The sequence below is a fragment of the Camelina sativa genome, chromosome 9, assembly GCF_030686135.1.
Source record: "Camelina sativa cultivar CO46 ecotype springtype chromosome 9, ASM3068613v1".
Lineage (NCBI taxonomy): Eukaryota > Viridiplantae > Streptophyta > Magnoliopsida > Brassicales > Brassicaceae > Camelina > Camelina sativa.
In genome coordinates this window covers 1,194,142-1,219,161 of record NC_141888.1, presented here as the reverse complement: position 1 = coordinate 1,219,161, position 25,020 = coordinate 1,194,142, and the positions used below count along the sequence as shown (strand labels likewise).

The following is a 25,020-nucleotide window of genomic DNA, read 5'->3' as shown; positions in this document are numbered from 1 at the left end:
AAACGCATGATTAATCACTAATTACGTAATTAGAAGCTAATTAAATCTGATTGACTATTATCATCATCACTTATCTTGAATCTCTCAGAATAACGCCACTCTTCACTAGTCACCAAATCCACCTCCACCATATCTTCAGCCGTTACGGGCCTGACCTTTGCCGCCTTCCGATCTAACTCCGGGGCCATACGGAGAAGCTTGTCGAGCAGTATCACTTGAGATTCCGTGACTCCCACGAAACTAGTGATTTCTTCAGCGTTGGTGACACCAAAACCTCTACAGAATTCTAAATACTTGACGAGTTCTTCTCTCTGAGACAAAGATTTCGCCACGATCATCATCGCCAATTCCGCCTCGGCTGACGATATCTCGAGAGTATTGCACTGAACTTGGGATAAGAAACCGGCGAATCCGCGGCAAATATGATCGTTAATCTCAAAAACCTCGCTGATTACATATTCCATAGCTTCAATTACAAGAGGCGTTTCACCAACCGGTTTGATCCTCATCAATGAATCAACGATTCTTTGCATTTTGACAATGATCTCAAGCCGAATCGTGTTCTTGTTGAAGAAGAGAATCGATCTTTCGTCAAGAAACAAGAAATAAGCGCGAACGAATATATTAAACCGACCGGTTCTACTAAACCGAGATTTCCTTTTCCCGAAACCGGAAAGATCAAACGGTAACCTTCCGATGGAATCGACGGCTTTGATTCCGGTGAAGAACAAGCCGTGTAATAGCATCAAACATTTCAAAGCCACCGTCCAGTTACTCGTGCGTTCCACGCGTAATGTGATGGCGCGTATGATTGGTTTGAAACTAGAAGGGTTGCTCTGTATGTATCTGTAGATGAATTGAACGTTTTCATTGTCCATTGAGAGATCGTTGTGGATCGTCGCTTTGATTATCGCCGCCGTGAAGTTTTCATCAGCTGCTGTGATAAGACTGAGCTTGTCCTTTATAGCTCCGGAGGCGCGTCTCCATAACTTCATTTTTCGCCTGGAAAAAGTTTTCGTCTCATGACAAAGTTCTTTCAAATCTGTTATAATTACGAGTTTCAACGAAGTGGATTTGTTTATGATTTGGATTTTAGATTCTTAGTTTGTTTTTTCAGTTCGCTCTGTTTCTATAACTCTGTTTTGGTATTTTGGTTATGGTTTGAATTTTATAACAATATATTAGTTTCTTACTTTATAACATTTTTTTTTGTCAAACGCAAATTGAGATTTTTTAGTGTCTTACGTGTTAATTTATGTATCTATAAATAACAATGCGCATATTTGAGAAACAAAAAAAATGAAAATTTGGCGGGTAGTTGGAAGTGTCATATCTCCACTAGTTGACACGTGCCACATTCAGTGGCCGTTAGATTTTAATCTTTGGGTCTAGTTCTTATCCTTGTGAGGTTGGTTGGTTGTTCAATGGCGCAGCTGCTTTGTTTGCTCATTGAAACGGCTTAATACATGGCGCTTTCGAAGTCACCACCACATTTAACTCTCATTCACAATCAAAACTCTCCAATTGATAGAGCTGATTCTATCTTAACATTTTCCATTGATACATTCAGCAGAAGAAGAAGAAGACGAAGAGACGTTTTACTCTCAGTTTCAGGAACACTAATCACTCAACTGTTCTTCTTCGATAGCAACCGCTCTTCTTCTGCGAATGCCGCTGATTTTTTCAACTTCGGCGCTCCTGAACCTGAGCCTGAACGAACCGTCGAACTTGCTCAGGTCTAAACTACTTATTTCTTGACTTTAGTTACATTCTTTTCTTTTTTTTGGTGTGGTTAATTGAAGAGTTTTGGAGGTCCCATCGCAATAGAATGTTCCCTAATGAAAGTTCAGACTAGAGATCCTCCAGAACGTAACTTTTGCAAGATCATAGAGAACTAGATACTCATTTTAGTTCTACTATATATGATCCATTTGTTAATTATATAGTACTGTTAGAATTTAGATGTTGTAGTACTCCACTATATAATTGCTAAACAATTGAGGACAGTGTGTTATATACAAAAGCTTACTCACATGGAATGAAACAATTGCAACGATCTGTATTTTCAATGTAAAGTCACAAGGTCAAATTTTCTTTTGTGGATATTTTTTTTTGTTTTTAGATTCGTTATTCGAATTTTGACCAAGTGATTTATCCGAGTAAGTTCACAAAAAAAAAACATTTATTTAGAGGAATATTAGATGTGTAATTAAGTTATCAATCACTATGGATTAATGGGTTTTAATTTTTTAACGCTATAAGTTATCCGTAATATGTTTGTGGAAGGCTTTTTGTTGCAAGATTATATAAAATTTGAATTTTTCGTGTAATTTGGATATGGTTTTCATAGGAAGGGTTAAGAAAAAATGCAGAAAATATACAAAGAATTAAAGAGGTGATGATAGAAAAAAAATTGTGGAAGGAAGGAGGGAAAGAGCTAAGGAGAAGTGCATCTAACATGAAGCAAGACTTTTACTTAATCATCCAAGCAAAGCCTCCTAAGGATAGACCTCTTTTTAGGTCTCTTTATTCCTCTCTCTTCAATTCTATCACCAAGGTACATATTCTTCATTTTGGTCTCACACCACTATATACTCATTACTATTAATAAACTATATATACTTTGAAAATTGTAGATGGATTATGCAGCAAGAGATGAAGATGAAATTAAGGTATTGGAGTACTATAAGAATATTGTTGCGATCCTCGATGACATCTTTCGTCGAATTTAGTTTCGAACATAAATATTAATTTAGGAAATCGAGTCCCATTTGTTGTCATGTTCTTTCTTGTCTTTCCAAAGGAAAACACTAGTTGAAATACGAAGTGACAAGATAAAAAGTTGGCAAATGTTTTTTTGTATTATTTATCTAGTCATCTTGAGACAGTTACCTACCTACATAAGAAAACTCATAGCTTATGTGAACAACCGTTCAAAAAGAGCTAAAGACGTACGTACCATTACCAATGCAATCGGATTTCATGATATACTAAGTATTCATGTATTTGTATATAAATATTATTATCTAAATTCAAGACGTAATAATAAATAGAATTACATATTTTTTTTTCTTGTTTAAAACAAAAGGTGCGTATATACGTACGCACAACAATGACCATTCACACACAAACAAAATGATTAAGTACATTTCCTTCTTAAGTTGAGATATGTGAAGGTGGGAGAGCTTGTGTGTATAATTTGAAAAATTTAAAACAAGAAAAGAAAATATTCTTATAAATAGAGTATAAGGATTCACCATGATTTTTTTGGTTTATTATTCACAATCCTTGATTAATATTTTTTTGGTTTATTATTCACAATTATTGTATTAAATTCATTTTGTTTGTTCAAAATATGTACTAACTAGTTATGAATTAAAAAACTTTAAAACTAATAATATAAAAGAGACAAGGGGTAAAAAGAGCTTAACCATGATCATTATGATACCAAATATGTCAATGGATAAAGAATGGGGAGATCATTTTACATTAGACACTGCGGCAGAAGTGTCGCGTGTAGAAATACATGTGGTATCTACAGATGTGAATCAGATCGAGGTTATTCGTCCCAAATACCATGAGCTTGAAGAAACACTACAAAAATCTAAAAAAAAATATGTGAAAAACAAATTTCATGTGTATTGGTGCCTATATACTATGAAATTTGTATATACTATGAAATTAAGGATTTCATGTTATATGGTGAATCCTTGATTATATACTATGAAATTTCATGTTATTCCTTGGTGCGTATATACACATGAAATTTGGTTTTTTGGTAAATACATGGTAAATAGAATTACAAGTTTACAACCAACGCAATATATATAGGAATAACAAACTTACACAGTATCATAATTTATAGTAACTTAATTAGATGAGTTGGTAGATAATGAGCTACCAAGGCAGGTTGAAACTCGTTTGAAGAGTCTCTTGACCGTTTGTTATAGGATGCCCCCCCCCCCCCCCCCACTGATTGATAAAGTAACCTAAAATATTTACATATATTTATTTCATATGTGAATTTGTAAATATAAACACGAGTGTTCATTTTTACTATTTTCACCCAAAAAGACACTGTATGAACCGTATATATATACTCTTTTACGTAACTAATGATAAATAGTTTGAAAAAATCAGACTCAATAATATACTACAATAAATTCAGCAAATTTACTACAATATTATAATTGCATGGCTAAGTTACATATTTTACCGTATGCATATTTATGGTCTTTTTACATATATACGCTAGCTATATTTGTGTATTTATAGTAAGGTAGCTTTTTTCCATTCGCATACAAAAACGGCTTGTTAAGTAAAGCAAAGTTGTGTACCTCATGCTTTCCCCTTAACGGCCGGCTTTAGTGGTTTTTGTTTTCTTTTTGGCAAATTTCATTTTAACGGAATACGAGCAAATCTAATAGCTTTTCTCTACATCACCAATCTTCTTCAAAGCCCTAAAAGGGAAAGAAGAAAAAAAAGTAAGACATGAAACAAAGCGAAAGATTGTTCGGATTTTCAAAGAAAGATAGCATCTCCTTTTGTCAAAAGCAAGAAAGTGTATATAATACTGTATATATATAGTAGTTGTTTTTTACCCTCTTTTTAGACCCTGAACCAAATAGTGAGCCAAATCTACAAATACAGAAATACAAATTTGATATTGCTATAATATTTTGATGTATATATGATTCATATACAAGACATATATATACTACGTTAAATTTACTCTTTGGATGTAAATTGTGATTTCTCATTTGATTGTCAAAAACTCACAATACTCATAATTTCATTACTTGTTGATAGGAGTTTCAATGTGATAGTTTTAAATATATAAAAACAAAAAGTATTACCTTGAATAGACTCCATTAACACACTCCATGTTTTGAAGTTTGGCACCGATTGCTAATATTAAGAAAAACATTCTTGCAAAAAGTTATATCACCCATACGCCATTTGAATGATATGAAAATGGTCCTGAAAAAAGAAAGAAAAAATAGTGGGAGGTTTAGGAATCTTTTTCTGCCTCACATCTTTTTTCACTGTGGGGTTAAAAAATCCCTCCTTTTCATGCCAAAACACAACTTTTATTTATTTATTTTTTACCTCCTCCCTTTTCCTCAATTTTGTTTTACCCTTTTATACACACAAGCTCTCCCACCTTCACATTCCTCTTCTCTCTTCTCTCAACTCTCACCTTCCACCAAGCTCATGGACTTCGATTCCTCAGTGAGTTTTTAATTTTCTCCTCAACCAAAGCTTAATTTCTTTACTTCGTTTTGATTTCATTTGTTTTACGAAACCATGGACACGTTATTCTTGAATATTGCAAACAAACCCATATATTTTTCTTGTTTTCTTTAGGACAAAAGAGAGAGTGTGGAGGAGACAGTGATGATGGAGTACGATGGAGAAACCAATCACTTCGACGTTGAGTTTTGTCCTGTTGAACATCCGGTTGAACCGGAAGAAGAAGATCGTCCGGTTAAATGTCCCGTACCAATCTCATCATCCCTCGTCCACGTAAGTATTTAGTTTCTTGGAATGAATCAGTTATTTACACCAAAAAATTTCCTCATTTTCACCGATTAAATCGATTTTAAAATTGTGAAGAAACCAAGGGAGAAATCTAAACCGGGATGGGTAAAACACAGAGCCAGCAGCTACGAAACATCGGTTTATCCACCACCACGTCATCATGTACGTAACGTACGTAAGAGACACAACTCGTTCGACGTGGAAGGGAACAACAACTTCTTCACGAGATCTCATCATGATGACGAAACCACAACATCTCGAAGATCTAACATCACCATCTACCGAGTTCTTCAATAAGTTCACTAAGTTGGAGCCTTGAATATATCAAAATCTCTTATTATGTATTGAGAGGTCGATCGGTTCTATTGTGAGATGTTATTACTTTTTTTTTAGCCGGCGATTTGATTTAAAGTTTATCTTGGATGTGGGTTAAGGTAGTAGTATGTAGTTTGATCAATGTAGTACCAAGGTTTCGGTAAACTTGTTATTCGGTGATAACCGGTCCGGTCAGATTCGGTTACCATCTTAGAAAATGTTATAATTTCTAGCTTTTTATGAGTGCATGGCCAATTTCAGTATAACATGATTTAAGAATAGGCCGTATTTGATTAAATCTTAATCTGTACATGTGCTTAACTGGGGCCTATTCTTAAATTATCAATTTATTATTATTATTTTTTCTCATCAATTTGATGATAAATTTTTTGAATCATGATTAGTTAAAAACTTCTCATGATAAAAGAATTTTAGTTAAAACAACCTAGTAAAAACTGAAAAGAAATCCACTGCCATATATTTAGCTAGCTAATTTCCTGTTTTTGGTCAATAAATATATAAACACCATCAATGGTTATCACACTGCCATACATGCAGCTAATAAAATCAATATATATTTTTAAATTTTATACTTAAAGACAAATGGTTCAATATACATATATAACTGATTAGAAATCACAATGTATTACTGTTACCATTTTAATGAAAAAAAGTTACACACAAATGTCATAAAGTTGTACATAAAACACAAAAAAATATATCAAAAGCTTCAAAATGCAGATCCCATTACTATTGAAATTTCAGTCACAGTTTTGTAAAATTTAAACAAATGTGCATTTGGGTGACTCCTTTTAACAGTAAACGCATAATGAACCTATCCATCTAACCTTTAAAGTATACGCAAACGCAATGGTTCAATATCAAAAAGCACTACTAAAAACACAAACATTAAGCTTAAAGCAAATACGTATATTATACACAAATACGTACGCACAACAATGACCATTCACACACTTTCACACGTGCATTACACAAAACAATAGTATCTTCTCACTTCAAAATAGAAAATTTGTAACCTCTAAAGAATAACAAATTTCACATTTATTTTTTAACTCTTATCTCACCATATCTCCTAAAAGTCAGTCACCTTCTGTATTCACAAGTCTGCATCTTCTTCCACTTCCTTCTTTTTTACCATTAACATTACTCCCACAAACCCTGCACCAAGTATCCAACTTCTAACATCAATCTCTGTCTACACAAAAGTTTCAAATCACCACAAGAACCTGGTCATTTGAGGATTCTACTACAAATGCATGTGAAGCTAATCACTTGATGCATCAAAAGTTTTTGATCTTTTCTCTTACCGGTGCAAAAGAGAGTCAAGTCAGCCTTGGAGAGGCGAGTCTGGCTCAGAGCTATAAATCGATGTGTAGGTAGTAGAAACAGTATCTTCCTTTTGCATGGCCACATAGTTTGACGGAGTAGAAGTGTGTCTCCTAACTTCTTTGAAATACCCGTTTTGGCGATGATGACCAGAGTAAGATCTCGGGGTTAAAAGAAGGTCAGGAGTAGTTGTCCCTACCGAGCTTCTACGAGGCGTGGGAGGTACTGAACCATTCCCATTGCTAATGTTGAAACCATTGGGCTTTCTGAAACTACTGCTTCTTCTTGGACTTGGTTTTGATCCGTAAATAGATTCCCTTTGAGTTAGTAGGAGATCTTGCCTCTTCTTTTGATCCTGCATTAAGATATAGAACTATGTTTTAAGCAGGAAAGCTATAATCTCGAGTGTTTGTAAGAGAGTTATTTTGGGACTAACCCTGTATCTTTTCTTTTCCTCTTCCTGTTGTTTCCTTGTCAATTTATAGTCTTCTAGTATGTTAACCAATCGAACCTATAGAAAGTAGTCACAAAAATTAAAGAAAGGACTTTGGCAGTTAATGACTTTGCACTTAACTTTAAATAGTTTTAACTTACACCGTCGTATAGAAATGAATTCTGCATGTCATTTTCCCATACAAGTGTTTTCTTGATAAGATTGTCAACCATTCCTGTAGTAAACACCACACAAAAATTATTTATTTGACTTCATATTCAGAAACTAGAAAAAGGTGAAAGGTGGAAAAGTACCAGGGATCTTATTGATTGTAACACGGGCACGTTCTGCACGCTTGAGGTTAACATGTCCACCTCTTCCAGCGCTATACCGGTTCTCATCCTGAAACCAAAGAAAGAATCTTTAGAATACATCCTTCAAAGAATCCATTTTATCTTCTGTGAGTTTCAAGATTTAAGCTTCTCTCATACCAGATTATATTCTTCCAACCAATTCTCCTCTTCACATGCGGAGAGCCAACGGTCAATTCTGTCCATGATATCTTTTCGGCTTTGTGCTTCGTCTTTAATCTTGTTTATTTGCATTTCAATATTTGAGAGAAGCTCTGAAGGGTCCACTAATCCTGAAGAAACATGGGGAAACTAGGCTTTAAAACAGGTGGAATTGGCAAGTATATACCAACTATATTCAAAAGCCAAAAGCTCAATCACATTTACCAGAATCTATTAATGCAGTTGATTTCTCAGCAGAAGTGCTTGTGTCAGGTTGAATGTGAGTTAGCCTGCACAGATCCTCTAACTCGGATCTTCGTTTCATTACAAGCTCCTTCATTCTGCTTGCTTTCAGTTTACTGAGACTGTCCACTTCTGCAGATACCTAAAAAGTAAGGGTAAAAAAAAAGACTCAGATAAAGAATGAGACTAAAGACATGAATGTTAAATAACAGAAGTGCTTCTACTGAACCTGTTCAATTGTCTCGGTCGAAAGGATTCCAGGCTCAGTGATAGTAGATTCAGATAATCTTACAACATAAGTAACTCTTCCAAATTTAGTTCTCTCTTCTTGTGGAGTGTCCATTAGATTCCATAGCTCGAAAAGTGAAGCCAATACATCCTTCAGCTGCATATTTGCAAGTATGATTGGAAACACAAATAATGAAAAAATCAATCTATGAATATAAAACATAGAAGAAGAGTATTGTGCAAATATGCATATAAGTACAAGGTTACCTTTTGAAATCGAGCTTTTCTTTCAGTTTTTAGCTTCTGAATCATGTGCTCAAGACCCTCTAATGTGCTATCACTAATGTTTGTAGATTGCTCTTGCTCTGTCCTATGCAAGCTTGGATGAACCTCACTAACCGTTTGACTAAAGTCAACTCCAAGAACACCGCATAGTGCATGGACTTCGTTGACATAACCCAACACTTTGTTGAGACGATCAGACTGCATGAAAGAAACATAAACATGTTCATAAAACAAAAAATGAAATAATGGATATTGTTCATTGCTCTATGTAGAAGTGTGACAGAAACTTTACCTTTTCTTTTTGAAGCGTGCGGAGATGTGTTTGATACTCGTTAAGTTTCCTCAGAGTCAAGTCTTGTTCTTCGAGAGTCAAGGAACTGATCATGACCTTATTGAGATGGTCACTGTATCCTGAGATTTCCCCACTAATCTTCTCAATTTGCGCTTTTATATCCGAAAACTGTTTCATTCTCTCCTCTTTTTGAATCGTCAGTTCCTCAACTAGAGGAGTCACAGCTGCAAGCTGTTCTTTCAATGATTTCGAACCTTTATCCAGTTTAATCTGAGCATCAAAATACAAAAATTTAGAGTAAGCTAACACACAATATAATCATCTATTATGATCATGAAGATAGCTTCATACCGGTGAGTTGATGTTAAAAACTCCAAGGGCAGCCGTTAAAGAAGCAACTTCAGCTTCAATAGCTGCAACAGACTGATGAAGCTTTGCCTTGGAATTTGCAGCCTCGTCAACTTTTCTTTGATAGATTTGAAGACATTCTCTCTCCAGTTCCATCAGCATCCTATCTTTCTCAGTCTCACTCTCACCAATTTCAACCCATATTTTCTGTTTCATACACCCAAAAAAAAAAAAAAAAAACCCATTAAACTCATGAAAATAGCCTCCATATGAGAAAAAACAAAAGAGATTTTTGAGTACAAGAGCTTATGCATGATCTTGTTACCAAAAAACAAAGACATCAACAGTTACATGTAGACCAAAAAAAATTGAAAAAGAAACAAATTTCATGTTTAGTCAAAATCCACAGGGAACCCTTTGACCTAAGAGATGAAAAGATAATGAAAACAAAAGGCTAATTTCATTATGAGTCCAAAAGAATCATCATCCTTTACTAACCCTTGAGAGTTTACAAAAAACAAAGATAAAGACTTTTCTTTTTCTTCAACCGTCATCATCAAGAAAGACCCCTAAATTCTCCCAAAGAAAACAAAAGAGAGAGAGAGAGGAAGAGACAACAAACCTGAAGCTCACGGAGAAGATTATTACAAGTAGTGTTCGTACAAAAAAACAGAGCATTGGGACTTCCAATTTCCAGCATTTTCTTCAGCTAAATTCTCCTCACTCTTAGTTAAAATCTTGAAGAAAGAAGCTTTCTTGGTTCTTCTTCACAAAATGGTGCTTAATCGAACAAGAAAGAGACAACTACTTGCAGAAAGAAGCATCAGATCTGAAGCTTGAAGATGAGACAAACATTCAATTAAGCTCCTTTCATTACTTAACTTTGCAAAAACCAGAAAACAGAGAGAGCAAAGTAAGAGAGAAACAAAAGATAATAAATTTTGCTGAATTAGGCTAAAAAGAAAAGGGAATGAACAGAGAGAAAAGAACAGGTAGCAGAAACAGAGAAGAGAGTTTAAAAAAAAAAAAAAAAACAATAATGAGCTTCTTTTAAAATCGGTTATTACAGGATTATATAACGTTATAATTTTTTTTATTACACTACACTACTACAACTTTAATAGTATATTATTCTGTTTCACGGAAAAATACGATAAATTGGCGAAAAGACCGACGACGGGTACGGTGCGGGTGAGTGTGCCAGAAGATAAGCGCGTTGCCGCTATGAGAGCGTGGTGGATACGTTCCAATTAGAGATGAAGGATGAATGTGACGCGAGTTATGAGAGAGTGTGTTTGTGTTGTGAGTTTTTTGGTTGTCGTGTAGTGGTGATAGAAGAAGAGTCACTGACATAAGTAGCTGTGTTTTGACGGTGTAGTGTAAACTTTACGATAAAAATTCTTTGTTTTCATATAACTATAAATATTTATAATACCATTTTTTTTTTACTCGTGAAAATAAAAATAAAAATATAAGCAACTAATTTTTTTAACGTTTTGTATCCAGTAACTTTTTTTTATTATTAATCAATTGTTCAAGCTATTTTACTATTACGTAATTGTAAACTTCATCTGACATGTTGGAGAGATCATCAATATATTTCTATGAATATAAATTTAAATTCTGTAACAAATTAGGTAGACAAATAATATATGATCTCAACAGAAGTTAGACGAGAATATATATATAACGGTACATAATACACTAATATACAACTTCGTAAAAGTATGTGCATATATTAGTTAGTATCTTTCATATTCCAAATGTAACGATGTATACGAAATCAAATATAATATTGTTCTACTAATAATTGTTAGTACTAAAATAAAACTTAAACGTTAAAACAATCAAACAATGATCATGAGAAGAAAATAGGAAAAAATGTCAAAAAAACCCCGATGTTATTTTTATTTGGACGTTTAATTCCCAATAGTTTTCGGTTGGAATAAAAATACCTGGTATATAAAATTAGTGTCAAATAAAACCTTATTTTTAAAAAATTTGTTGAATCGAACAGACGACTTAACAGACGTTAACTTAGGTAACGGAATCGCTGAACCGGATTAGGTTTCAATCAACGTTTTTAAACAGATATATACAATATGTTTACGTAACTTGACGAATATGTTAAAGTAGTCTAATGGTAAAGGGTTTGTATTAGTCTCCACCGAACCTGGGTTTGAACCGTATCCCCAAACTTTTTTTTTTTTTTTTGGAAACTCGAAATTTTTTTTCCCCATCTCGGATCTGAAAACGGCAACGAGATTCACAGGTTAATACGGCAGCTGCCAAATCGATCGATCAGAAACATCCTTCTTAGATTGATGATAGTGATGGATGCTGCTACGGTCTGAAGCTTCATACAGAGGCTTTCCTAACAAATTCAAATAATTCCACAGTAGATCTGGATAGGGATTGTTAATTTGTGGCTGAGACTTCGACGGAGCAGCAGACTCGGTTACCGGTGGTTGTGAATTCAACAGAGCGGCTGACATCTTCCTTGTTTCCGGCAGGTGAGGCGGCTGACTTCTTCCTTGTTTCCAGCAGGTGAGCAACGACATCGGCGATGAGAAAGAAAAAAAAAAAAAAAAAAGTGTTGGTGGTGGGGTTTGAAACCAGCACTCGGATGTGGTAAAACTTACCTTGTACCACTAGACTACTTTAACATATTCGTCAAGCTATGTAAACATACTGTATATATCTGTTTAAAAACGTGTGATATCCGCTTTAGCGATTCTGTTACCCAAGTTAACGTCTGTTAAGTCGTCTGTTCGATTCAACCAATTTTTTAAAAATAAGGTTTTATTTGACACTAATTTTATATACCAGGTATTTTTATTCCAACAAAAACCATTGGGTATTAAATATCCAAATAAAAATAATAACGGGGTTTTTTTTGGCATTTTTCCCAAAGAAAATATACCACAAATGGGGAGGACAGAGACTTCTATTGTTAGTTTGGACTCTGATTAATTGAAGTTGAATACCTCTCTTAATAACAAGAAAGATGCCAACTTAGTCTAATCAAAAGTATGGTCACTCATTAACGCTCTTCTCCTACCAGTTTCATTTCATCAATAAAAGTAGAAGTCTACTTTAATTAACAACTTTTGTTAATATCCCATTCCCATCCAAACATAATTATTGCTCTTCATACCAACTAATCAAGCTGCAAATTATTATATATGTTTCTATATTGGATTTTTTTTTTAAAAAATTACTTACAAAGTTTTTATATAAACGAGTAACGACCAAGTTCAATAATTTATAAAATTAGTATTTAATGTCATTTTACCATACACATATTCAACGTTATTTTTCAATGGTTAGAAACTTAGAATATAGTCCACTTACACAATAAAAACGACATTAATCAAATGAAGATCGAAATGAACTTTCCAGCTAACACATAATCAAGATATTGAATAGTTCTGACCAATAAAGTTTTAAAGTCTCCAAATTTTGTTATCATATTTTCGTAGAGCATTAAGCTAAGTACTAAAATGTTTTGTTATTTTTAAGAGAACAATATATATAAACTGTCTACGTTTATAATATTTTTTTTTTTTCAACCATTGGATCACAACTGGCCGGCCCATTAGCCAAATTCCTACATTCGTAGGAGCCGGGACTCGATCCTGGGTGTGATGGTGCCTTCTACAAATGGACTTACCTCCTGCCATTACACTAAGGTCACTTTACACGTTTATAATGTTTTTGTGCTAAAAAAATTATCTCTCTAATTAAGAATCAAAAGATGGCACATAACTCCTTACATCAAAGAAAAAACGAAATATATAAAAAACATTTAAGGTGGTTGGGGAGAAAAAGAAAAAAGAGAAGTAGCTAGAATCGGTTCAAATTTTTGAGTGGGGAAATACGGTCCATTCATTTATAAAATAAATTAAAAACCCTTAGACTTATTCGCATCAATTTAGTTTTTATGATTCTATTCATTAAGTATACGATCTTTTTTTTTTTCATTAAGCATACGATCTTATGGGAGTAGTTATACATACGTATCCCAATAATAATAAATTTGGGTAACTTAATAAAACAAAATTTGACACATAACTAACAATCTTTTACGAAAACATTTGTTTTTTGTTTTGTTTTGTTTTGTTTCTGTACTAACCAATTTAATACCGCATGTGTGGGAGACTGAATGGATATTAAAAGTCAACGTCGTGCTGGATACAGTCGTGATACGATTATGAGGAAACATGATCACTTAAAAAGGAAATGTACTTAATCAGTTAATCATATTATTCGTTTTATATAAGAGAATCATACATATGCCATGAAAGTATAAGCAAAAAAGAATTGTTTATGAAAACAACATTAAGGGTATGATTGGTAACGTAACCAAAACTGCACAAAAAAGCTGTAAGCTGAAGCTGTAAGCTAAAGCTGTAAGCTTTTAGGGAATAGTGCAAAACTGTAAGAAAGAGCTGTACAAGAAAGCTGTACAAAAAAGCTGAGAGTAAAGTTTTAAATAAAGTTTTTGGTAAAGTTTTTGTGATTGGTAAAAAATCAAAGTTGTACCACTTGTAATATTTTGTGTGTGTTTACCAATCATTACCTAAATGTGATTTTTTTTGGATAGAAACACTAAATGTGATTTAATACTAAAAAGAGTTAATAAAATCACTATAATAATGTGCTAAAAGCCTAAACCCCTTAGGATGCCACTGGGATTAAGTGTCTAATCATTCCATCTAATCATATACTTATCTAGTGGTTGGATTTTAACATCGACGTGGCAAACCCATTTCACAACTCAACAATCCTGAATTATTGGTTGTTTGAAAATCAAATAAACATTAAATTCAAGGACTCTCATTTTTGGAAGGGTCAAATAGTTATTTTATTCAAAAGTTTTGTTATAGCACAGCTCACTTTTGTTTTGTGTAATGTAACCATAAATATTACAGTGAAGTTAGGATTTTAGTACTATAGAAAGCATAGAAACAAAAATCTGTAAATGCCAAGTGGAATTGGTTATTTCTCTCTTTATTTTCACATTTTTTTTGTCTTTTTTTTTTTTTTTTGTCAACTGATGTTGTATATATTATAAAGATACATCGTGAATTACAAATTAGCCGACGGAAAACAAGAATATCCCCGGAGTCTAAAGTCCAAAAAAGGGAAACTAAGCCGGCGAACAAACAGAAGTTCCCGAAGGCATAAAACGAAACCAAAAGTGAAAAATACAAAGTAGAGAAATTAAATCCAAAACAGAGGATGAACCCTTAAAATAAAGAAATAGGCAACAAGGCATAAATCCTCACATGATACACTAGTTTTAGGATGCAAGAAAAAACCTTTCTCTTCAAACACTTAGCTGAGAACTACCAAGGATGCCCACGTCCAATCCCAGGCTAAGAACAACCACCTCCTATCAAGAAGAGAACCAATCTCTTGTAGCAGAACCAAAGACTTCATAACCCGGCAAGCAAAGACTCGAAACGCTTCCGAATGCGACGATGACGACAACCGCGTCCAGAATCGTCTGTGTAGAAGACTAACCAAAAATGCAGTCAGATCTCACCAGATCTGCACTGCAAGTACAAGGAGCGCAGCCTAACCTCTCGAAACAACCGAACTCAAAAGCACGAAGATGGAACGAAGAAGCTATCAACCACAAACGAACAAACAAACCAGAGAAGAGCCCACTTCAAACAACTAAGACTAGCATAATTTCTAAACAAACCGAAGCCCAAACATAGAGAGGAAACAACCTTAAGGGAATCAAAGACTGGAAAAGAAGACCAAGGGTGATGGACGAAACAATGGTTGGGCGGATAAAACGCAATCGCAACCAGACAAACCCAGCGGCTTCAAACAAAGAGAAGCACATGAACAGAAGCAAACGAAGGGGATGGTTAAGAGATATATTATTCTTCGAGTCGTACCGTGGAGCTGCTAGCTCCGGAATTAAAACAATCAACTTGCAACCACACAACCCAACAAAGACCGTTCCTACCGCAAAGCCAAAACCCAAAATCGAAACTTTAACCAAACCAAAAGACTCCCCAGTCAAGGACCAAACTTCAACCACCTCTACAACACTAGACACTTAGACCTATCTAAACGGAACAGGTGAAGAACGGGAAGGACAGCTTACTCAAACGGGAGAGAACAAGAACCCATGGCCACAGAACGAGAAGCAACACCTAAGAGATCAAGACCCCACCGGATCTGACAAAGGCAAAACGAGGCTTCTCCTAAAAACCACCAGGGGAGGACGCAACAAACGCTCAAAGACCGCCAAGCAATCCTCACTGTGAAGAACGTCTCAATCGCTGAGCTTCTAACCATCCCATCGATCCACCAGATCCAACCGAAACAACTCGAACGAAGGCAAGAAACAACTAAAAACAGAATTACAGGGCCCTCTCACAGCTACGGCGAGGAGCACCGATCACCGGAGAGGGCAGACGGAGATTTGATCTTCTGGGCGGCGGCTAGGGCGAACAGGGGGAAGAGAAGAGAGAAAAAAAGTTGATCTCCGAGATGGAGTAGGTCTATTTTTTTTTTTTTTTTTTTTTTTTCTGTCTTTTCTTTTGTCAGCATTAGTTATTTGTCTTTATGTTGGTGATATTTTTCGGTTTAATAGTGAAACTAAATTATTTGAGGATATTTGGAGAAGACAAAGCCTAATGTGGTACAGTAAGGACAAAAATATTCAGAGTTAAAGTACCAATATAATAAATTCGCACATTTATGTAGGTGAAAGTAAATTAAATTTTAGATGGTTCGAAGTGGATCTAGTAACTCACATGCTTGGTATGTCACAGCGCAACCGTCATTGCCTTGTGAAGCATTACATATATCATTAGATCCCCATGTGTTACGTATATCGATTTATTCTACCCTCATCGTATATATTAATATATACATACAATGTACGAATTAGAATTTCACAAAACATTACAAAATACACGTGTATTTTGTAATTCTCCAACTCAATCATTCTACTTGATTTAAAGGTCAAAATTATGGACCAAAACCTGACTGGAATTTATATTTACGTGTATTTTGTAATTCTCCAACTCAATCATTCTACTTGATTTAAAGGTCAAAATTATGGACCAAAACCTGACTGGAATTTATATTTAACGACTCTATTAACAGTTTGAAGGCAGGAAAATTAAATTTTAAAAGTAAGGAAATTCATATATGATGTGTATATAATATGTACGTGTGTGTATGCATATAGACCCTACATACATGTCCTTATATCTTCGAAAATATATATGCATACTTTATTTCAACTTTAAATTGTGCTAAAAATAAAGTAGAAGCTAAGAAGGGATTAAAGCTGCGTGTACCTGTAGGGTTTAAGGAGAGTTTAGGAAGGGTGAGAGTAAAGGATATGATCAAGTATGTATCCAACAAGCTCCACCACTTCCTTTTCTTCCTTGTTTGTCACCATTTTCACTGTCCAAAAAAAAGACAAAATTCATAATCATATACTATATTAAAAAACAAAATTCATAATCATATACTATAATAAAAAGGAGTTATAATATAAAGAGACAGTTTCAGAAGGCTCCAGAAATCAATACTCAAAAGAACTCCTTGGAAACTACTCCTAACTCAACAAACATCTTTGGTGTATAATTTTGGTTATATTTTATGTATCAACCTCCTAAACAAACAAAGAATCCAGCTTTAAGTGAAAGCAAGAAACATAAATATAAAAATGAAAAATATTTTTTACGGAAACAGACACTCTTTTAGCCAAATAGGTGATTTTTGTCGATATTCTAATACAAAACTAAAATGCTAACACTAACTTTATAACAATGGACGTTTTTGATCTATTGCAAAAATTTCAAAGATACTTAAATTTGAAGTAGTTGTTATTTCACAACACCTTATCCAATTTCTATAATTAACTGAAAATGAAAATGGTAGGTCGAAGTAGGGACCCCATAATATTGATGAATAATAAAACTATATATCCCCTACTCACAAACATCAGGATCATCAAAGCCTGCAAGCCTTAAATTTTTGCTGCATCTATTCGAGTCATGAATGATATAACAGAGTCGTGTAACACAGAAGCAGAATATAACTATGTAAAGGTGAATATCTAAAATCATTTTTCTTTTAGGATTAATAATTGACAGTATAATTTAATAATATTATAATAATTAATTGTATAATTTTTTAAAAAATATAAAAAGAATTAGTATTACTTTTTATACATATATGAACTATCTTTTTATATTTATTAAATTGTTTAAATTTTTAATTTCTTATAATTTATAAATATGTTAAAACAAAGTTTTTGTAGAACACATGAAAAAAATTTTAACTGTTAAATTGACACGTGTCGCGATCACATTAGTTACTAACTTTGAAAACCAAGGTTTATATTATAACATAATATTGAATACGTTATCAAATCATTCACCGATCAAAAACTTAAGAAAATTACATTAATTTCTTATTTTGATTATCTTATTTTTTTTACATTATGTTAATCACTAATTTTTAACACATTAAACCTTTTCATACTTTAATCATTTTTCTGTATAAAATTCTTTTTACTATATGATTATAATAAATAATAATTGCAATTAAATTGCAAATATTTTCTTTATTAATTGCACATATTTTCCTATTGAAATTAATAATTTAATAGATAACTTTCCTATTAGAATTAGTGATATAATAAATTACTTTTAGCTTTATATACTTTCAAAAATATTAATTGTAATCCTTTTATTTTTAGCAGTTTTTAATTATCCTATAATTATTAAATAAATTTTATTTTCACACATGTCAAAATATTATCGATATACTTGACAAATGTCACGATTATAGGAATTACTAACTTTGAAAACTAAGATTTATATAATAAGATATATCACCCACAAATGGTAAAGAAAATAAAACAAAACATACATTAGGGTTAGTTATGCTATTTATACAATTAAGTATTTAAGTCTATCCGATTTAAATATAAATAATTATAGGTTATTTTAAATTTGAGATTTCTCTATTTTTATTTTATTAATCCATTTTCTCTCTTATTATTGTATAAACCATAGTTTTTACAGTTAATCCAATTTTATAAAAAATATATTTTCAATAAAAAGTATCTTGCGGCGTAGCGCGGGTCTAACCTAGTGGTCCCTAAAACTAAGATAGGCCTAACATTTTTTTAGCTTTATAGTAAAGACTCATACCACATGGGGTTCTATGAGTACATGTGTACAAAAAAAAAGAGTAGGTGAAAGATTTTGACATGAATCATCTCTTCTAGAATTTGGTATTGTTTGAAAGATATCACTGTTTGCTACCATGAAAATGTGAAAACTTAAAAAGGTAATATAGCGAAAAATCTCAGAACAATTTAGTGTGGACTACTCCATAAATGAAGAAGAATAAATTTTGGAGAGGGACCCTTTGAAATAAATAAAAAATAGACTTTTCTTCTTTCTCTTTTGTGTGTGTGTGAGTGTATTACAGCTATAAATTCCATGAAAATGAGGTATAGTTTTTCAATAGAAAAAAAAAAAAAAGGAAATGCTGACGTTTGACTAGTGACTTCTACTATTACTGTCTCCTATATCTATACGGTCCGGTACAATATTTGAGTGGCCCGGACCGGAGATATGTTAGGTTAAGCAAAATAGTGTGGACCACAAAAGATTTGATTGGTCCGTAAACCGTATATGGCCGGTGGTCAGAACTGAATAACTTATATAAGTCAAGCTTGATGGCTTACTATCATAATAAAAAGTATTAGGTGAGGAACATACAATGTCCAGGTCTAAGGGGCAATATGAAGAAGACCTTGAAGTGTGAACGAGGTACTCTTTTGTGTGATGTTGAAATGCATAGTCAAAAAGGAGCACATTGGGCCTTATTATGTTATATGTCCTGTTTCTAACTAATTCAGTATCCTATGACTTGATTAATCTAAATCTATCTTTGGTAATTGTTAATCTAAAAAACTTTTGATGGAAAGAGCAGGAGTATGAATGCTTACCCCAAGGGAGGATAGGGAAGTCATACTGTTGTTTTGGCACTGTGATTATGTAAGAAGACACCTATTGTCAAGAGAACAACATGAGTTAATTTGGTTTTTGAGGTCTATTCAAACAGAGGCTTAATGGAGAGCAATTACATTACCAAAATGGAAGTAGCTAAAGATGTTGAAGATTGATAAAGAAGGGATGTCTCCTCTGTCTCGTAAAGAAGATCCATCATGTCCATACATGCTTCAAAGTTCAAAAGTTCCCCAACCTTTGCAACTTCTCTATTAGAAGAAAGTATGGTTTAGGAGTTAGATAATAATAAAAACATGGAGTAAGACGATATCGTTCACTTTATGTTAGTTTTAAGCAGGAGCTTTAAGGGTTTATATACTTTGATAAGGATAAAACAACTTACTTGAACTGAATGAAAAGGTCTTCAAGCAGTGTATAAGCTATATTAAGAGTGCCAATGTCAAATTTCAAAACCTGCTTCTCATGTACAACGAGAAAGACAGATAATAAGTTCGAATAAGCTCGCTTTCTATAGCGTAAACAACATATCCCCCAAGTGTAGAATGGTTACCCTCAGAAAAACTAGTTCCTGCAAAAGAAACTCATAACTCAATACGAAAACCAAAGCATCTAACAAATGTCATTCACAGTTTCAAGAGCAGCTTACCGCATCCAAGAAATCCCGAACCATAAAGAGTTGCTCTGTAATCACTTTATCCCCAAAGGATTTCAGACTATGAACCGATAAACCCCGGGCACAATGCATCTATAGAAGCAAAACAATTCAGTTCTAGGTACACAATATAAGAGAAGAACCACACAAAAAAGACTATATCACAAGTAAGGAAGTAAAAACCCACTTTGCATGAGATCCATATGGAGACTAACACAAATAGCTGCAGATTGCTTTCAGTCAGAGGTTGCAATAGCCAATGTTCAGCTTTCTTTCTCTGTAAGAACCTAATAAACCCAAATATCCAGATAGAAGAATCACAAAACATGACATAATGCCTAAATTTTTCACCAAAATCCAAAATCCATCAAACAAGAACTGATCCAACCAAAAGCACATAAACCAACTAGTGAAATGAGTATCAATAAGGCAGTCAAATACTCCAAAATCTAAAGTATCCGATTCGAAACTAATCCAATCAGAAGCAAAGGAAACGAGCAATTTCACCGATTTTGATAACTGAATTCCACAATTAAACCCTAAACACAATCGAAATCACTAAAAATTCTCAAATCAGGAATCATCATCGGAGTGAAAAATCGCAATACCTGACTACAGAAGGACGAAATCGATCGAAGAAGAGAGATAGTGCTGAGTATTTAACGATCGGAGGAAGTTCGAGTTGCTTTCATCGCCAAAATCAGATCCAAAAAACAAACAAAAAAATTCAAAATCAGAAGTGAATAAAACCCTAAACAGGTAGCGATTGATAAGAAGAAGAAGAAGATTAAACTTACAGTAGAAGACTGAATCAGGAACTCGACCAATCTCCGTCGTAGATGAACGATCTCTGTACTCATCTCTCTCTCTCTTGACTCTCTTCTCCACCGTGAAAATTTTAAACGTTTCAATGGCGCTGAAACTCTCAAGGCCGATTTTTTTTTCTTTTTTTTTCTTTTATCAGTCTATATCGAGAAGATTCTAAAATGGGCCTGGGCTCATAATTAAATAGGCCTAATTTTAATTTCCTTATCACAAGTATATATTATGGATGATGAGTAGCGAAAACAAAATAGTGAATGTATTTTAATTTTATTTTCCCATTTTCTTACAATAACGATTCATTTGTTTATTGGTAACGAGATATTTTTGCATTTTGTATTTTTCCCAATTATACACTAAAAAAAAAAAAAAATCATTCAATATTTCACTCAATGTTCAAATCTGATATTATCCTATTTCCAACAACTAAAATTTTGGCAGACAAACGACAACAACTCATATATGCATTTACTAAAACCACTTGCCCATTATAATTAACAAAAACCATATCTCTTTGTTTTGTGAAAACAAGATAAAATAAAATATGATTCTTTTATATATTAGTCTCATATTATTATATAAAATACCCAATTGTTCATGCTCCAAGCCTCCTCCTGTCCACATAATATAATGCCAATTGCTAAATTAACCAACCATATGGCTTGTTCGTTTTCTATTTATAAAATTTGTTAATGTTGTTTGTTGTTGTTAAAGTGTTAGTCACACATATATATATATATATATATATATATATATATATATGTATGTTACTGCATGGGATGTCACCTCCAAATAATTTTTAAAATGTGTAATTTATAGCCAAATGGATGTTCCAGTAATATTCTGGTGGTTGATAATTCGTTTTAGTACGTGTTCAGGATCAAAGATTGGGTGTTACTATACTTTTCATTAATTAGTAGTTCTTTTTAAAAGTTGTGGTTGAGAATTTTAACCTTTTTTAAGTAACAAATATATGTGATCCCGGACCATAGAGAGTTGTTGAACTGCATAAATGATATAACTCGATATACTTTGTAATTCTTGAATAAGATTTTACCACACAACTGTCACTTGTCGCCAAGATTGCATATTTAATCAATATTTCACAAAACCTCTATTATAGATTCTTTTATTACAAGATGCTTAGAACAAAATTGTATAAAACAAAGACTCTATTATATGAATAAGCTTATAACTATAGTTGGGTGTATTATATACATGACACTACACGAAAACACGGCGTTTGGGACTACTGGAATCGTCTCAAATCAGTCGCTAAGTCGGTATGTGCAACTATTGAAGGACTGTTATATTTGGTCGCAAATATTTGGTCGCAAATTGTTTTGGTCGCAAACCAGTCCCTTATTTGCGACGCATTGGAGACAAGGGTTATGGTCGTTAATTAGCGACTACGGACAGACCGAAACGTACCGTCGTAATGAACGACTCTATAGTGACTCACTGGCGCAGTCGTAATTGGCGACTACGGACAGACCGGAATATACCGTCGTAATTAACGACAGTATAGTGACTCGCTTTGGCAGTCGTAATAGACGACTTCTTTCAGACGACATGGTAGTCACAAATTAGCTACGTTTGGAAGACTGACTTAATACCACAGTAAACTTTAAAAATCTGAATTTTGGTCCTAAAATAGTCGCTGTTTAGTCACAAGATAGTCGCAAAGGAGTCAGAATTGTTTGTGACGGACTGAAGACTAAGTTTTTTTAGTCCCAAAATCTTGACATATACACAACAAATTTGGTACTTTGTTTGTGTTTATTTAAATTATAAATGGTCGCAAATCAGTGAAAATATACCTAGTAATTTGGGACAGTATACAATAAATTTTGAAAAAAAAAACCTGAATTTAAATTAAAATCCTGATTTGAATGATCTTAACAAAAAACATACAAATCATTCAACGATCATATACAGAAAATAGTTTTAGGCTAAGGATCTAGAAACACTACTACACAATCCAAAAAATAGTTATAGAGGCTTAAAAGAGATAGAATTAGTTTGTTAAGCATGAGAGGATGATACTGACAAAGGTGAAGTGGTTGGTGCAGTCGCAGGTGAAGTAGATGGTGAACTAGCTCCTGAAGTGGTTGTTGCAGGTTGGTTGACATTGGTCGCAGTGGCTGGAGTGATGTTGGTTGCTGGTGCTGCTGTGGTTAATGGCGCATTGGCTGGTGGTTGAGTAGACAAGAATTCTGCAACCCCCGGATCACTAGTCTTCAAGTAGGATACGAGCATCTCCAAGGTTGCAATGCGGTTTTGAGCGTCACGTTGCTCCTCATCACGTCTAGCATCTTCTCTGGCACGTCGAGCATTTTCTTCATCTTGATCAGCGAGCTTACGACGAGCAACCTGGAGTTGTTCTTGAATCTCTAACAGCGAATCTGGACTAGAGCTTGGATAAGTAGCCTTTCTTTTCCCTTTGGTGATTATCTCCGAGAGACTTCCAAGTCCAAAGGGGGTTCCCTTGGCATTCGTTACAGTACACTAAGACAAAAGAAGAGATGATCATTCACAAAACAAACATAACAAACAGAAATATCACACAAACCCAGATAGAAATATCACACAAACCCAGATAATCAACATCGAGTATTCTCAAGCATCAATCAAAAGTATATCAATATCAAGGATTCTTAAGCATCAATCAAAATCAGATACTTAGCTTAGCAAAATAAGACAATTATGATAGGCACAACAAAGACAATTGTACTGGAAATTACCTTTAAGAAAATGTCATCTTTTTCTTGAATGGGGAGGAGGGTTGCATGAGGAGAATCTGGCGAGGAGTGGTCTGTAACATCAGACTCCATTTGAGACATTACCTCCTCTATGTTCTTCTCATATGTCTCCACAACTTGTTTGGCCTTCTGAATAAAAACTTCCATCTGCCTTTGTATGTGTTGCGACAAACACCTCTCCAAGCGAGACAGGACGTCCCAACTTTTCTTCCTACAATGGATAGAAAAATGTTAATTGTGGATACTGAAATATTTAAATGAAATAATTAGAGTTAGTTTAGAGCATTTACCAACTCTTGTTGAATTCGCAAGTAAGATTTCTGGCTGGATAGATGTTTGTGGATTCCAAGACCGTCACGATCAGAATTACGGGCTTGGGATGCATTAGAGCTCTTCTCCTTAGCTTCAGGTGTGTCCCAATGCTCCCACATTTGTTTCCAAAGTGTAGGATTGATCCAAATCGGTGGCTCATCATACGTCTTTGCTTGACTTACAATTCCTTTCATTCTGTTTTTCGCTATCTTCACAAATCCTTCTCTCACAAGCTCAGTAATCGCAACATCCCAATTGTATTTCCTCTACACAGTACAACAATGTAAAGTAAGTGTCAAGTAAGTAAACAAAAGACAAACTCATTGACTTAGTTTAGTAAAAAAAGAAACTGTGTCTAAAAAGAAACTCATTACCGTAAAGGATCTAAAATATCTCTCCCGTATGTGTAATGGCGTAACCTTCCAGCTGAAGTATGGACCATCGAACTTTCTCCTTAAAATCCCAGAAATAACACGAGATAGCTTTCCTTTGTCTCGTCCAAACCTGTTACATAAATATGAGAGTGTTAAGTTATAAAATATAAGCCATCAAACATAAGCGAATGGATCACAACACAATAATCTAATGGAAATTGAACTAAACTTCACAACACAATACAACACAACACAACAAACTTTGAAAACAATTTAGAAACTTTGAAAACAACTAAGAAAACGAACCAAACTTTGAAAACAATAAGAAACTGAACCAAACAATAATCTACTTATTTTATCTAAACGATAACACAACACACAAAGCGTTATTCAAATGGGAGCAATGCGATAATCAAATTATAAAATAAAAGAAAAAAATATTTTACCAAATGATAAAATGATAATCAAATGATAAATATTTTACTTATTTATCAAAATAATAATCAAATGATAAAATAAAAGA

General features: G+C 33.7%; 5 protein-coding genes and 1 pseudogene across 9 annotated transcripts; 2 read left to right on the top strand and 4 right to left on the bottom strand.

Annotated features, from left to right (window-relative positions):
* Positions 1 to 29: 29 nt before the first annotated feature.
* Positions 30 to 1,010, bottom strand: LOC104783447 (putative clathrin assembly protein At2g01920 pseudogene; annotated as a pseudogene).
* A 355-nt stretch (positions 1,011 to 1,365) lies between these two features.
* Positions 1,366 to 2,850, top strand: LOC147937556 (psbQ-like protein 3, chloroplastic). Its single transcript, XM_087463946.1, has 3 exons — positions 1,366 to 1,736; positions 2,351 to 2,557; positions 2,637 to 2,850. The coding sequence occupies exons 1-3, from the start codon at positions 1,467 to 1,469 to the stop codon at positions 2,730 to 2,732; spliced, it is 573 nt and encodes a 190-aa protein (XP_087320072.1). The 5' UTR covers positions 1,366 to 1,466; the 3' UTR covers positions 2,733 to 2,850.
* A 2,237-nt stretch (positions 2,851 to 5,087) lies between these two features.
* On the top strand, positions 5,088 to 6,096 carry LOC147937555 (uncharacterized). Its single transcript, XM_087464201.1, has 3 exons — positions 5,088 to 5,232; positions 5,368 to 5,526; positions 5,617 to 6,096. Exons 1-3 carry the CDS (start codon positions 5,215 to 5,217, stop codon positions 5,836 to 5,838), a joined length of 399 nt encoding a protein of 132 aa, XP_087320327.1. The 5' UTR covers positions 5,088 to 5,214; the 3' UTR covers positions 5,839 to 6,096.
* Positions 6,097 to 6,765: 669 nt separating this feature from the next.
* Positions 6,766 to 10,937, bottom strand: LOC147937554 (65-kDa microtubule-associated protein 6-like). 2 transcript variants are annotated; one of them, XM_087464823.1, is made up of 12 exons: positions 10,167 to 10,937; positions 9,548 to 9,751; positions 9,197 to 9,466; positions 8,887 to 9,102; positions 8,621 to 8,776; positions 8,374 to 8,533; positions 8,128 to 8,279; positions 7,951 to 8,038; positions 7,798 to 7,871; positions 7,640 to 7,714; positions 7,185 to 7,558; positions 6,766 to 7,035 (listed from the first exon to the last, which is right to left on the bottom strand). In XM_087464823.1, the coding sequence occupies exons 1-11, from the start codon at positions 10,242 to 10,244 to the stop codon at positions 7,205 to 7,207; spliced, it is 1,827 nt and encodes a 608-aa protein (XP_087320949.1). In that variant the 5' UTR covers positions 10,245 to 10,937; the 3' UTR covers positions 6,766 to 7,035; positions 7,185 to 7,204. The 2 variants fall into 2 exon arrangements, with proteins under 2 accessions (XP_087320949.1, XP_087320950.1); XM_087464824.1 differs by having other exon boundaries at positions 6,766 to 7,072; positions 10,167 to 10,699.
* Positions 10,938 to 12,983: 2,046 nt separating this feature from the next.
* Positions 12,984 to 21,243, bottom strand: LOC147937553 (cyclin-J18-like). Of its 4 annotated transcripts, none has more exons than XR_015566005.1 (9): positions 21,025 to 21,243; positions 20,836 to 20,912; positions 20,415 to 20,514; positions 20,203 to 20,320; positions 19,958 to 20,028; positions 19,697 to 19,823; positions 19,554 to 19,614; positions 16,879 to 16,987; positions 12,984 to 13,220 (listed from the first exon to the last, which is right to left on the bottom strand). XR_015566005.1 is itself a non-coding variant. In XM_087464821.1 (9 exons), the coding sequence occupies exons 1-9, from the start codon at positions 21,085 to 21,087 to the stop codon at positions 16,899 to 16,901; spliced, it is 705 nt and encodes a 234-aa protein (XP_087320947.1). In that variant the 5' UTR covers positions 21,088 to 21,243; the 3' UTR covers positions 16,682 to 16,898. The 4 variants fall into 4 exon arrangements, 2 of the variants coding, with proteins under 2 accessions (XP_087320947.1, XP_087320948.1); XM_087464821.1 differs by lacking the exon at positions 12,984 to 13,220 and adding an exon at positions 20,126 to 20,143 and having other exon boundaries at positions 16,682 to 16,987; positions 20,222 to 20,320; XR_015566004.1 differs by lacking the exon at positions 12,984 to 13,220 and having other exon boundaries at positions 16,682 to 16,987.
* A 1,831-nt stretch (positions 21,244 to 23,074) lies between these two features.
* On the bottom strand, positions 23,075 to 25,020 carry LOC147937552 (uncharacterized). The gene is made up of 3 exons (XM_087464277.1): positions 24,102 to 25,020; positions 23,794 to 24,022; positions 23,075 to 23,557 (listed from the first exon to the last, which is right to left on the bottom strand). Exons 1-3 carry the CDS (start codon positions 24,284 to 24,286, stop codon positions 23,075 to 23,077), a joined length of 897 nt encoding a protein of 298 aa, XP_087320403.1. The 5' UTR covers positions 24,287 to 25,020.

What these genes read in the sequence shown, in the direction of transcription:
- LOC147937556 (XM_087463946.1), top strand. Translation starts at nt 1,467, where the DNA reads ATGGCGCTTTCGAAGTCACCACCACATTTAACTCTCATTCACAATCAA. An exon ending in GAACCGTCGAACTTGCTCAG is followed by an intron (nt 1,737 to 2,350) that starts GTCTAAACTACT and finishes TGGTTTTCATAG; the next exon opens with GAAGGGTTAAGAAAAAATGC. An exon ending in TCTTCAATTCTATCACCAAG is followed by an intron (nt 2,558 to 2,636) that starts GTACATATTCTT and finishes TGAAAATTGTAG; the next exon opens with ATGGATTATGCAGCAAGAGA.
- LOC147937555 (XM_087464201.1), top strand. An exon ending in TCTCATCATCCCTCGTCCAC is followed by an intron (nt 5,527 to 5,616) that starts GTAAGTATTTAG and finishes AAAATTGTGAAG; the next exon opens with AAACCAAGGGAGAAATCTAA.
- LOC147937554 (XM_087464823.1), bottom strand. Translation starts at nt 10,244, where the DNA reads ATGCTGGAAATTGGAAGTCCCAATGCTCTGTTTTTTTGTACGAACACT. An exon ending in GGTTGGAAGAATATAATCTG is followed by an intron (nt 8,039 to 8,127) that starts GTATGAGAGAAG and finishes CTTTGGTTTCAG; the next exon opens with GATGAGAACCGGTATAGCGC. An exon ending in TACAATCAATAAGATCCCTG is followed by an intron (nt 7,872 to 7,950) that starts GTACTTTTCCAC and finishes TGTTTACTACAG; the next exon opens with GAATGGTTGACAATCTTATC.
- LOC147937553 (XM_087464821.1), bottom strand. Translation starts at nt 21,087, where the DNA reads ATGAGTACAGAGATCGTTCATCTACGACGGAGATTGGTCGAGTTCCTG. An exon ending in TTTCGTCCTTCTGTAGTCAG is followed by an intron (nt 20,515 to 20,835) that starts GTATTGCGATTT and finishes TGGGTTTATTAG; the next exon opens with GTTCTTACAGAGAAAGAAAG. An exon ending in GACCTTTTCATTCAGTTCAA is followed by an intron (nt 19,824 to 19,957) that starts GTAAGTTGTTTT and finishes TTCTTCTAATAG; the next exon opens with AGAAGTTGCAAAGGTTGGGG.
- LOC147937552 (XM_087464277.1), bottom strand. Translation starts at nt 24,286, where the DNA reads ATGATGAGCCACCGATTTGGATCAATCCTACACTTTGGAAACAAATGT. An exon ending in TGCGAATTCAACAAGAGTTG is followed by an intron (nt 24,023 to 24,101) that starts GTAAATGCTCTA and finishes TATCCATTGTAG; the next exon opens with GAAGAAAAGTTGGGACGTCC. An exon ending in AAGATGACATTTTCTTAAAG is followed by an intron (nt 23,558 to 23,793) that starts GTAATTTCCAGT and finishes CTTTTGTCTTAG; the next exon opens with TGTACTGTAACGAATGCCAA.